The sequence below is a fragment of the Bidens hawaiensis genome, unplaced genomic scaffold, assembly GCF_021521415.1.
Source record: "Bidens hawaiensis isolate Kalapana, Puna unplaced genomic scaffold, B.hawaiensis_p1.1 tig00048054_1, whole genome shotgun sequence".
Classification (NCBI taxonomy): domain Eukaryota; kingdom Viridiplantae; phylum Streptophyta; class Magnoliopsida; order Asterales; family Asteraceae; genus Bidens; species Bidens hawaiensis.
In genome coordinates, this window is record NW_027498582.1 from 1 (window position 1) to 13,242 (window position 13,242).

Below are 13,242 nucleotides of genomic sequence, written 5' to 3' on the forward strand. Positions count from 1 at the left end.
GATAGTCAACATAAATTCCCACCCGGTTACCAGTCAGGTGGAAATCTCTTCATCTTTTTCATTACAGTTATCTGAATACCCGCCTTCTTCGGAAGTGTATTGATTAAAATAATAAAATATTAATTACTCGATAAGTGAGAAATCTTATTGATTAAAATTACCTGAAAACGAAAATGAGTCGGGTATTGGTAATTAATAAGTTAAGCGAAAACTCGAGTTGTTACAATTTGTTATGAAGAATCCATTAGTGGTAGCTTGGAGATCACACACATCATCAGTGGAGAGACTGTCATGAAATGCCTTAATCAACTCCTATAAGACAATTCCATGATGAGGGCATGTCCTCAACAATAACTTAAATCTCAAGAATGACCCATAAAAGGTCTCACCCGTTGAATGGCGTTTCGAGCCTCTATGGTTCTCTGTGGCGTGTAATATTCATCTAAAAACTGTTGTGCCAAATCTCGTCACGTTATAAATACTAGCCGAAGGTAATGATAGGAACCATTGTTTTGCTACATCCTTAAAACTAAACTGAAACACGGCCATCTTCACGTCATCCGCGGTAAACCCCTGACTTGAGATAGTAGCACAGATCGAATTAAAATCATTCAAGTGTAGATATGGTTCTTCAGTAGATTTTCCATGAAAAGTGGGTAATCCGGTTAAACTTCTCTGTCTCATTGAAAAAGTTATCCCATCTCTAACTGGAACAATGATCGGCAAATGATTCATGCCCACTTGTGGAATGAAATGGATTGAACTCCCCTAACGTGTGATGGAATATATCCCTCGGGACCCATCATCATAATCAAAGTAAGGAGCTTGTGGTCCCATGTTTCCCTGGTATCTTAGTGCTTGTTGTTGCTGGTTTCTGGCATGTTGGTACCATGGTACTAATTTTGTTGAAGTGTTTGAGTATTCTGTTGATATTGGTATTGACCATGATTATCCTCAAACTCTTCGTCATCTTGATAATCAGGATCTTCATCATTCATATGCTCCAGTTCTCAACCCTTTCGTTACCCTGATTAACCCATGGCCCTCTTCTTTGAACTCTGTTGGACCTTGACGATTTAGTGGAGAAGATCTAACTCAACGGTTATCGTCAAAGTTCAGTTTTATTCTCTGGTTACGGGTACCCCCCCCCCCCCACGGTTTACCTGGTATCTTTTACGGTTAACATTATGATTTCGGTAGGTGGTGGGTTGTTTTGAGGAACGGTTGTTCTTGGTTCAGTGGTTGGTCTTGGTTATCAGGCTGATATGCAAGTGGGTCCTTATTATTTTGGTTACTCATTTATTCCTCTTTGGTTTTAAGGTTGTGCTTGTCTAATTTTGGTTCAAATTGGGTTTCTGAGTTGCTCGGTCTCTTTGCTGTTTTTTCAATTTCTGGATCAAACTGTATTTCTCGCGGAAATATCTTGTTTGCAGTAACCTGTAAGTTCACCTGCATAGACAAGAAAAACACTAACACCCCACGTAAAATCAACGAAGAAATAATAAGAACAAAAATTAAAAATTAAACTAACTAACACTTTGCGCGTTGATTCCCCGGCAACGACGCCACTTTGATCGATGTTGAAAGGTCAATCAAAGATATTTAAAAAATACCTTTACTTGAAAGGGCAAGTAAGGTGTCGAATTGTAACATCCCAAAAAGTTACATACCAATTTTCTCAATTTGGGAAGTTGAGGGACCAATTAGTCATTTAGCTAAAATAAAAATATAAAACTCTCTTGAAGCGACACATGCCCGATGACTAATAGGATGAAATCGACATGTGCCTGATGACTAATCTAGTGAAATTGACACATGTCCAATGATTAATCAAATAGATTGACATGTGTTGCCACATGTCACATGAAAGGACATAAGTCATCACAAGAATGAATGGTGGCAAGAGACAGTCAGACCGGCGGTATAAGAAACAACTATAAATAGCGGTCATTGGTTGCTCATTTGTGACATCCGAACACCAAACCACTATCACTTCCTCGAAGTTTGTGCCATCGAGTTGGATTCACGACGCCACTCTAGATTTCGACGTTTCATACCCCAACAACGTACGTATAGTCGAAGTACTCCTCGTCCGTCCTTAAGCATTATACCCATTTTAAGGTAAGAGTTATGTTTAAGATATTTTACTTCATAGCTTAGATCCTAGTCGATGGTATAGCCTAAACCTTGGAAACTTTATAGCTATATTTAAGCTTTTTATATATAAAGATTTAAAATAATAATAATAATAATAATAATAATAATTAATGTTTCTTTATTATTAAGAAATATAAAGTTTTATATGCAAAGGTTATTGTTAATTATTTTCTTCTAAACGAAGAAACGTTATTTTTATATAAAAGATATTTATAAATAATTAAACAGAAAAGCATGACGGGCATGTAGTAACTTGAAGGGTGATAATACCGGTAATCGAGTTTCTTATCTAAGGAAAGTAATTCGTATAAATCTCAATCAACTGCGGGACCCGTTTACTTTCCTAAAGAGCTTGATGAGAGTGTTCGAACCTATTAACCAAAACATGGCACACCAAACGTCATACGGACTAAAGTAAGCATTTTTAAATAAAAATGACTTTTATATCACAAGAAATGTTTTATCAAGGTTTAAAACAACAAATTAGACTAAAGGTCTAAAGCTATATTAGTTGATCTAGGTATTCATACAAAGATATTCTCTTAATTACAGGTTCGAGATAGCATGCACAACATAAATCAGTAAAGACATTTTGATCATAACAACGGTGAGTGCATTGACTCTAAAACTAACGCGAAGGCGTTAAGCATTTTACATATGATTTAAAAATCAAAAAAACATGGCTTGAATGGTTTTCAAAACGTTTGATGTGTAAAGGAAATATAACGACATATCATTCAGGCCATAAGTGCACGTATAGTTGGATCCAAGTTTATACACGTGTTACCGATGAAAGGCTGTAACATGGCTAGTAAAGAGACTCGGTGTAGGCATACGTAAAACTACGGCCAATCTGAGTAAAAAGACTAGTGTTCTATGTGGTTGTACATTCGGGTTAAATAGTACCGTTGAGTGTGTAGATATACTAATACAAATTACGATTGAATGGGTTTAAATTCTTGCCAACATAAAATACTTTGTGTCTGTTAATGTTATTCACCAGCTTTTAGCTGATGTATTTTTTTTAACATTTTCAGATAATCAGTAGTAAGTGATCAGGACAGTAGAGTAACTGGGAGTCAGCTCATTGGAGATATAGAAGGATATGTGGGGGTATTTTATTAAACTCCTTATAAAACTTGATTATGTTAAAATAAATGTTTTATGTTATCAAGGGAATTTAAATCTCTGTTTATATAAAGAATTATTTTGTCAAAAGAATTTTCCGCTGCAACAAAATAAACTCATATATTTTCAAAACCAATACCAACTATTGGTCATACGTCTAGGCCCCTCTGGTCGGGTGTGACACGAATCCACAGGGAATCAATGAAAAGTGCTTGTTCGATTTAATGCATGCTTTTTAATTAATTATAATAGAGTGGACAAACGATGTCAAGCAGGTTAAAAATGATTTGTAAAACAATAATGGGAAAATAACTAATCTCTAGGTTTCAGGTTTTGAAGCAAGTTGGACAATTAATAAAACCTATTTGGAAATATCTTTGTTTATATAAATAAACCAAAAGACTAAATATTTGACTATGCTAAATGTCAGAACTTAATCCAAAAGATTGACACAAGTTAATAAGGATCTATTTGATTATTAATTTTAGGTTTTGATGCACGAAATCAATTATATGGTTAATGATGAATAGGTCAATGACGATAAGAACTCAATCCTATTCATTGATGACCTCAAATCAATTAACTGATAAAAGATTAGGTATTCCAATACGGGAAAATTGTTTAAGCACACAAACAATTAAAAATATTTGATCAACCAAATCCAAATCCAAAGTTTAGGTTTAGACTACCAAAAATCCAAAGTACAACTACACCCTACACCCGGAGATGGATGGTCTTCAGCCTTACATCTTGATCTTGAATCTCTTAATTATGGTGTGGAAGGATGATTGTATGAATGATTATGATGATTAGGAGATGATATGATAGTTAGAGATAGCCCCAAAATCACCCCTATGTGATAGAGAATCAAGAATAATCAATTCTAGGGTTTCTCCTCTTTAAATATGGAAGAAAACAAGCCCAAAACATAATTTCCGTTAGTCCAGGCCGTAGCATACCATTTCTTACGCAGTTTCTGCCTTACGACACCATCATCAATACTCAGACCGTAGGCTACGGTCTGACACCCGTAGCCTACGGTTGCTACAGTATCAAATGATCGTTTTTCGTTTTCTTCGACTTTTGATCGTCCAGTAAAGCTGTCGGTTACTCCCCTTCTTGTAAACTTAATTTCTTCATCCTTAAACACTCCAAATTAACTTCGCTAAGCTCTGCACACCTGTAAACATAAAAACACTCAAAGTACTTATGTTCGATAAATATAAACAAGTAAAATACACAAGATTACACACTATAAACACATGTTTTCACCCACGCATCATTAGATGAATTAAAACAACTTGACCTATTAAGACAGACAACCTGTTAAAGTCAAACTCATACATGTTAATATTTGTGTCGTATCGCGTCCGTGTTAAAATTGTCAGCCAGAATAATAGTTAACAAAGTTTAATAGAGTTTTTTAACTGACATCCATTCTAGAGGCGGAAAGATGAAATACATGTAAATAACATGTACCATTGAGTATTTGCTATTAATTATCTTATAGAATATTGCACAAATGGTCTTCGTGATTTCGCCATATTGCAATTTGGTCCATGGGTTTCACAATTTGCAAGCTTAGTCTAAACATTTATGAGAAGGTTGCAATCTTAATTAGTTTTTTTATGAAAGTGATGTCACGTGTCATATTGTGTATTTTTTTCAAATTTGAAACCCTAATACTATCTTTCAAATTCCTTACGTCAACTTTATCACCTTTGGTTATGAACTAAACCTACAATTATGCACTGAACCTGCGAGTTCAAAGTAAAGTGCGAAAAAAGATTTTGGTTTGGTAGCGATTGATGGAGGTTTTGTGGAATATAAATCGAATATGATATGGGTGGGTCAATCTGAACCAGTAGAATTTGAAGTGTTACATTTGTTTCAACAAAAATTATAAAATGTTGACTATTACTTGTTGACTTCTCTTACAGTTTTCCTTTTTTACCCTTGTATTTAATTAGTTAGTACTAATTGTTATTTAGTTAATCAGTTTGTTAGATGACAGTTAGTGGATATATTAGGGCTTGTACAGCTTCTTTGGTTTGAGATAACAGAAATTAGTTTCTTCCCAAATTTCATGGTATCAAAGCAGGATCTTCCTCTCTGATTATCATTTCTTCATCATCTTCATTCGATCGTTCTCTATTTCGCTTCCGTTTTCTTCAATTTCTTTGTTTTTTTTTCAATCAGAAATTGAACCATGTTAGATTCAAACAGTGGTTCTGTTCATACTTCTTCAATCATCGATTCATCTAATCCTCTATACCTTCAAAAAATTTTCATGGAACAGGATTTGGTCCTTGGAAAAGAGCGATGACTATCGGGCTTTTGGCGAAGAACAAGCTCGTTTTTGTCAATGGTGATTTTGTCATACCTACTAGTTCTTGTCTAGTTGATCTATGGAAACGTTGTAATGATATGGTGATTTCATGGAGCTTGAACACTTTATCTCAAGAAATCAGTGCAAGTGTATTGTATGTTGAATCTGCTCAACAATTGTGGTTGGAATTGATTCATAGATATGGTCAAATCAATGGAGCAAAATTTTACCATTTGCTATAGAATATTTCTGATCTTGTTCAGGGAAATTGTGATGTTGCCACATATTTTACTAAACTCAAGACAAAATGTGATGAATTATGTGCCCTAAATTTGATCCCATCTTGTACATGTGGAACTGCTCATCTCATAACTAAAAGAGATGAAGATCAGAAGTTGGTGCAATTTCTTATGGGCCTAAATCCATGCTATGAATCAATTAGAGGTAATATTCTTATGACGCAACCTTTACCTTCAATTAATCAAGCGTATGTACTCCTTATGCACGATGAAAAGCAACGTGAAATTCATTCAACTGTCATCTTTCCTTCTGATTCTGCATCAATGAATGTAAATTCTCAAGCACAAAATACTCAATTTGGTAGATATGATAAGAAGAGAACAGTTCCTTGTTCAAATTGCAAACAAAATGGACATCATGCAAGTAAATGCTATAGGATTATTGGATTTCCTAAGGATTTTAAGTTTACTAAGTACAAAAGAGGTACTGCTAATATGGTGGAAAATGAAAGAGAGACATTTGATCAAGCGTATTATAATCCATTTGCCTCTAAGAGTTCTCAAGAAACCGTGTCTTCTGGTCATTCAATCACAACAGAACAATATCATGAACTGATGCAACTTTTGCAGAAAACTCACTTGCCTAAGGAGTCTATCACACAGCCTGCGTCATCCATTAGCTATGCTAATTTTGCAAGTATGATGGCTTGTATCTCATCAAAATTCCACTCAAACTGGATCATTGATACGGGTGCCAGTGATCACATGTGTCATGATATTAGGTTGTTTACAAATATAAAATCGTTTTCAAAACCATTTTCCATTGGTTTTCCTAATGGTCATGCTCTCAATGTTCATCGATATGGGACTGTTTGTTTTAGTCAAAATTTGTCCCTTCCTAATGTTCTTCTAGTTCCATATTTCAAACACAATCTTCTTTCAGTCCCAAAACTTTGTGATGATACTAAAGGAATAGTATATTTCTCTAACAAAAGTTGTATTTTACAGGGCCCTTCAATGAAGAATCCACTGGTTCTTTGTGATCTTTTGAATGGGCTCTACATTTTCAAAGCAACCAATACTCATTTCAGTTGTAATAGTTCGAATTTGTTTACTACTTCTCTTTGTAATTCTTTTGTAAACAGTAATGTCTGGCATAGTAGACTCGGTCATTTACCTTTTTATAAGATGAAACAATTAAGTGTGTTGTCTAATACATCTTTGTCTTCTATTGATCAGTGTCATATTTGTCCTAAGGCTAGACAACATCGTTTACCATTTCCACATAGTCATAGATCATCTACTGCAATATTTGATCTTATACATATTGACGTTTGGGGTCCATATCATACTTCAACATATAGTGGTTACAAATATTTTCTAACTATTGTGGATGACTTTAGTAGAACCACATGGACCCCTACTAAAGCAGGTGTGTTTCCTGTTCTTCAAGGCTTTGTAGAAATGGTTGCTACTTAATTTAATGCAAAAGTTAAATGCATTCGATCTGATAATGCTTTTGAACTTGGTAGTGGTCATAAACAGGCTGAATACTTCCTTAGTAAAGGTATTTTGCATCAAACTTGTTGTGTCCAAGTTCCTCAACAAAATGGAGTTGTTGAGCGTAAACATAAGCACATGTTAGAAACCTCTAGAGCTTTGCTTTTTCAATCAAATCGTCCACTTCAATTTTGGGGAGATTGTGTGCTCACAGCAACCCATTTGATCAACCGATTTCCTAATACTCTTCTTGAGGGTAAGACTCTGTATGAAATATTTACAAATAAAGTTCCTACTTATAATCATTTAAAGGCTTTTGGCTGCCTTTGTTATGCATCCACCCTTGCACATGGAAGAGATAAGTTCAAACCTAGAGCACTACCTTGTCTATATGTTGGTTATCCCATTGGCAAAAAAAGTTATAAGTTGTATAATCTGCATACTCAAACTGGTTTTCTTTCCTGGGATGTGGTGTTTTTTGAACATTTATTTCCCTCCATTACATCTTCTACATCATCTCATCTTTTTCCCTCAATTGATAATTTGGCATCTTTCTTTGACGATCCCGTTATTAACAATTCAGACACTTCTCATTTGTCATCACACAATTATCTCCTGGTCCTGTTTCATCTCCTTTTGTTCCTCCTAACTCATCCAATTCTTCTGTTCCTCAAGTTGTTCCTCATCAAAAATCCTCAAGACAATATGTTCCTCCTGCTTATTTGAATGATTATATATCCCATAATGTGCATACTTTTCATGATTGTTGTCATACAATCACCAATGCTTGTTCGGACTTCTCATGTTCCCTTTAATGAGTTAGCTGATTCTAGTCAAAACTTTGTTCACAACCTTGATATTCTACAAGAACCAAAAACATATATACAAGTTGTTATGCATTCTTCTTAGTGTGATGCAATGGATAAAGAGTTTCAAGCCCTTCAAGACAATCACACCTGGTCAGTGGTTGGTCTTCCATCGGGTAAGAAGCCAATCAAGTGCAAATGGGTCTACAAGATTAAATATAATGCTAATGGTAGTGTGGAAAGATGCAAAGCTCGTTTAGTTGTTCGGGGTGATACTCAAAAACTTGGTCTCGATTACAATGAAACGTTCTCACCCGTTGTTAAAATGACTACTATTCGTAGTCTCATTGCCATAGCTGCAAAATTACAGTGGTCATTGTACCAATTAGACGTCAACAATGCATTCTTGCATGGTGACCTCGATGAAGAAATTTATATGACCCCCTCCTGGTATGGATCTTCCACCAGATCAAGTTTTGAAGTTGCAAAAATCTCTTTATGGCTTAAAACAAGCGTCTCGACAATGGTATGGGAAACTGTCAACTGTTCTAAAAGGCTATGTTCGACCAAATAATGATTACTCATTATTCATTAAATCAATGGGTAGCTCTACTGTCCATGTTGCAGTGTATGTCGATGATATTTTGGTCACCAAGAACGATAATGAAGAAATTTCGGCTCTGAAAGATCATCCTCATTCTACTTTCAAAATTAAGGATCTTGGTTTCCTCAATTATTTTCTTGGAATGGAAATTTTAAAACTTTCTAATGGGGTAATTATGACCCAGAGGAAATTTGCTAATGATTTGTTAGTTGAGTTCAACGAACATGATCTTCCAACAGTTTCAACTCTTTTACCAGTTCACTTACAACTGAAAGCTAATAATGGGGAGGTAGTTTCAGATCCATTACAATATCGATAGCTGGTGGGAAAATTAAATTACCTAACACATACATGTCCAGATTTGGCTTTTGCTGTTCAGTTTCTAAGTCAGTTTATGCAAGATCCTCGGGTTCCTCATTGGAACGCAGCATTACACACTTTAGCCTATGTCAAAAGTTCTGCTTCCCAAGGATTATTATTTAATGATTCCTATCATTTTGATCTTCATGCTTATTGTGGTAGTGATTGGGCTTCATGTCCAAACACACGCAAATCAGTCAATGGATATTTCATTCCGCTTGGTGGATGCCCAATTTCTTGGAAGTCCAAGAAGCAACCTACTGTTGCTTTGAGTTCAGTCGAGGCAGAATACCTATCAATGAGACGGGTCACGGCTGAATTATCTTGGTTGACTCGTTTACTGCATGAGCTTAATGTATGTTAAAGTCACACCTATTCCCGTTAAGTGTGATAGTCAAGCGGCAATTTACATTGCAAAGAATCCGGTTTTTCATGAGCGCACTAAACATATTGAGATCGGTTGCCATTTTGTGCGAGAAAAGTAACAAGAAGGCTTAATTTCCTTATCGCATTGATGTGGGCCCAAGTATAGAAGACTGGGCCATTATGTTTCTGGAGGCCCAAGATCGTGCTTCAAAAGGGACTTCACGAAAATGGGCTTAACTTGGGCTACGGGCCTCCGTTTCTGGCGTTCTACCAGTCAAAACGACAGTTGGAACGTGGGCCACGTTGTGATAATTATCCCGTTTATTTTTACAAAATAAGGACTCTAGATACAATTTTGGACCACTTTTATGTTTTTCGTCTACTTTTTGTGTTTTGTTTTGGACCGTTGTTGGGCCTTTAGTTGTTTATTTCGGCCCAAACCTATTTTGGTTTCTCTATTAATATGTTATGAATGTAATGTGACTGATCATTGATCAGAATTAATAAAAAAAGTTTTGACTTTTCAAGTTCTTGACTTTTGGGTCGAATTTGGGGGTTTGGGAAGGATTTTCACGGGTATTTCAAGAATCAACGTGTTTAGCCTTCGGATTCTCATTGTACGCTGCATCAGTTGGTATCAAAGCTAGGTTCCTGGCTCAATATGGCTTGTGAGGGGGACAATATCTATGATTCCTGGCCCATGTTTGATGAATACGAGGACGAGGAATGGTATGTTTGGGTAACCGATGATGTTCTTGAAAGTTTAAAAAGAAAACATGAGTGGTCTACAATTTATTCGGGTATTTTTGATGAAATTTTAAGGGATGGTACGGTATAAAATGGTGGTGATATTGTGGTTAATGGTGATTTGAATTTGTCTTTCATATACATGATATCTCCCACTATTTTGAAACTTCATATTAATGAGTTAAATGAAGATACAAATTTTAAGAAATTGCCTACTGTAATCATCAACTATTTCCCACATTCGAATGTCAAAGAAAAATATTTTATGTTTGAGCTTGATATGGTGGGCCCTAAAGTGAATGATGATTACATGAATAAAAAAGAATTACATGAAGTGGTAATTACTTGTGACGGGCTCATACACGTAACTCTTAAAGGTGAAGGTGTGGTGATAGTATTTAACATGAATCGGATGGATGGTCCCTTTGACCCAAGTGGCTACGGTTCAAAGACAAAAACTCGAGGGCGAGTTTTTTCAAAGGTGGGGAGAATAATGTGGGGAGATCAAACGTTTACCAAATAATGACGAAATGAGTTATGGATTTACAAGAGTTTAAAATGAATATTTTATGTCTTTTGGTTTAATCATTAGAAGCCCAATGGTTTTCTGTTTTTTTTAAATACTTGAGATTTGTAATGTAAAAAAAACAAGGTTTGGAATATATGAAAAAAATCATTTCCTCTCTATCACAGTGTGTGTTAGTGTGTGAAATACCTAATTATCGGTATTCTTTGTGAATCAACGATAGTTGGGAGAATTAATCCTGGTATTCGTGTAAATCAACAGGTTCAATTATTTATCTTATTTACGATCTACGTCTTTTATAGGAGTTTTGGGAAGTACTTCACGGGTATTCTTAGAATCAACGTGTTTGACATCCAATTTTATCTCCACGCTACGTCAGGTGGTATCAAAGCCGAATTCCTGGCTCGAAAATGCCTCCAAGGAGACAACAGAGACCGCTCGATGAGGTTTACGAACGAGAGTTGGAACAACGATTTATGGCACGGGTGGAGCAACAATTGGATCAGGTGGTCGATCAACTCACTGATCGAATGGCTGACTTGATGAATCGTAGAAGACAGGTCCCTGAAAACAGGGAGGGGCGTGACTTCGATAATCCATTTTTTGGTCATGATGATTCGTCTTCCGAAGAGGGGTACGAGGGGGGGCCAAGGCAATAACCTGGTGATGGCAACCGACGTTGGGATGTTGGATCCGAACTGATACCCCAGAATTTGATGGGACTAGTTTGGATCCGGAAGGGTTCATTGATTGGTTGGTTATTGTAGAAGAGGTGTTTGAATTCCGAGAGGTTCCTGAAAATAAGCGGGTACCTTTGATCGCTACCAGGCTACGTGGGAGGGCGTCGGCATGGTGGCAACAATTGAATATGACATGAAATAGACTCGGAAAGTCACGGATCGTGACATGGGCCAAGATGAGAAAGTGTTTGCGGGATACCTTTCTACCTCACAACTTTCAACGTTTGATGTATCAACGTTTGCAGAATCTGAAGCAGGGATCCAAATCGGTAGATGACTATACGACCGAATTTTATCATTTGATTGCTCGTAATGATATTCAAGAAACCGATGAACAACTTGTTGCTCGATATATTGGAGGTTTAAGGGTTCAGATCATGGACTCTGTAAATCTTTTTGATCCGTTAACGGTCGCCGAGGCATACCAAAGGGCATTGGCTTTTGAAAAACAAAACCGTCGGGTGGGCGGTTCGTATTCACCAGCCCATGCTGGAGGAAATTCGGGGTCGGGTAGTGGAGGACCTCGTGTCGTGCCAAGTCAGCAGAGGTCGGAGCCCAACAACACTGGGTCGACTTCTAAGGTGGCTAGTAGTAGCGGGGTGAAGTGTTTTAAATGTGGTGAGACAGGTCATCGGCAAGTTAACTGTAAACAGGCGGGTAAGAGGCATTTGTTTGTTGAATCTGATGATGAAGAATATGAAAAGGCCCTAGAGTATGATGAAGAACCCGAGTATGAGGAAGAGGTTGTGACCGGTGATGTGGGGGTGAATTTGGTGGTTAGGCGTTCTTGCTATACACCAAAGGCGGATGGTGATGATTGGCTAAATCATAACATATTCCACTCCATGTGTACTATCTTGGGGAAGGTTTGCACCTTTGTTATTGACTCTGGGAGTTGTGATAACTTGATCTCAGAAGAGGCAGTTTGTAATTTTGCTTTGAAGACGGAGAGTCGTTCCAAACCGTATAAGCTACAATGGCTTAAGAAGGGAGGCGAGGTAATGGTATCCAAGCGAGCTCTTGTTTCTTTTTCTGTGGGTACAACATATAAAGATGATATTTGGTGTGATGTGGTTCCTATAGATGCATGTCATTTGTTGTTGGGTAGACCTTGGGAGTATGAACGTAGCGTTGAACATAACGGGCGTTCAAATACTTACAGTTTTATGTTTGGTGGTGTGAAGCTAACTCTTGTTCCTAGCAAGCCAAAAGAGTTGGCCACGAAGTCTTCCGGTAATTATTTGACGATTAGTCAGTTTGAAGAGGAGTAAAAGGATGCAGAAATGGTTTTCGTGTTGATAGGGAAGGAAGTGTCTGAGGAGACTGAAATTCCTGAAGCAATGGCTCCATTATTTGATGAATTTGTTGATGTCTTCCCTGATGAATTACCAGATGGTTTGCCCCCGTTGCGTGACATCCAGCACTATATTGATTTGGAGCCAGGTGCCCAACTTCCTAATAAGCCACACTATAGAATGAGTCCTAATGAGCATGATGAGTTGCGTAGGCAGGTTGAAGACTTGATTTCTAAGGGGTATGTTCGGGAAAGCATGAGTCCTTGTGCTGTCCCTGCCTTGTTGACCTCCAAGAAGGATGGAACATGGCGTATGTGTGTTGATAGTCGTGCCATCAACAAGATTACTGTCAGGTACAGATTTCCAATTCCTCGACTAGATGATTTGCTTGACCAGATAAGTGGTGCCACTATTTTCACGAAACTGGATTTAAAAAGTGGGTACC

General features: G+C 37.0%; 2 protein-coding genes across 2 annotated transcripts; both read left to right on the top strand.

The window, feature by feature from the left end:
- The first annotated feature begins 5,607 nt into the window (after positions 1-5,607).
- Positions 5,608-7,332, top strand: LOC143597278 (uncharacterized). The gene is made up of 3 exons (XM_077075822.1): positions 5,608-5,763; positions 5,878-6,635; positions 6,999-7,332. Exons 1-3 carry the CDS (start codon positions 5,608-5,610, stop codon positions 7,330-7,332), a joined length of 1,248 nt encoding a protein of 415 aa, XP_076931937.1.
- A 3,840-nt stretch (positions 7,333-11,172) lies between these two features.
- Positions 11,173-12,773, top strand: LOC143597275 (uncharacterized). Its single transcript, XM_077075819.1, has 2 exons — positions 11,173-11,396; positions 11,645-12,773. Exons 1-2 carry the CDS (start codon positions 11,173-11,175, stop codon positions 12,771-12,773), a joined length of 1,353 nt encoding a protein of 450 aa, XP_076931934.1.
- Positions 12,774-13,242: the final 469 nt, after the last annotated feature.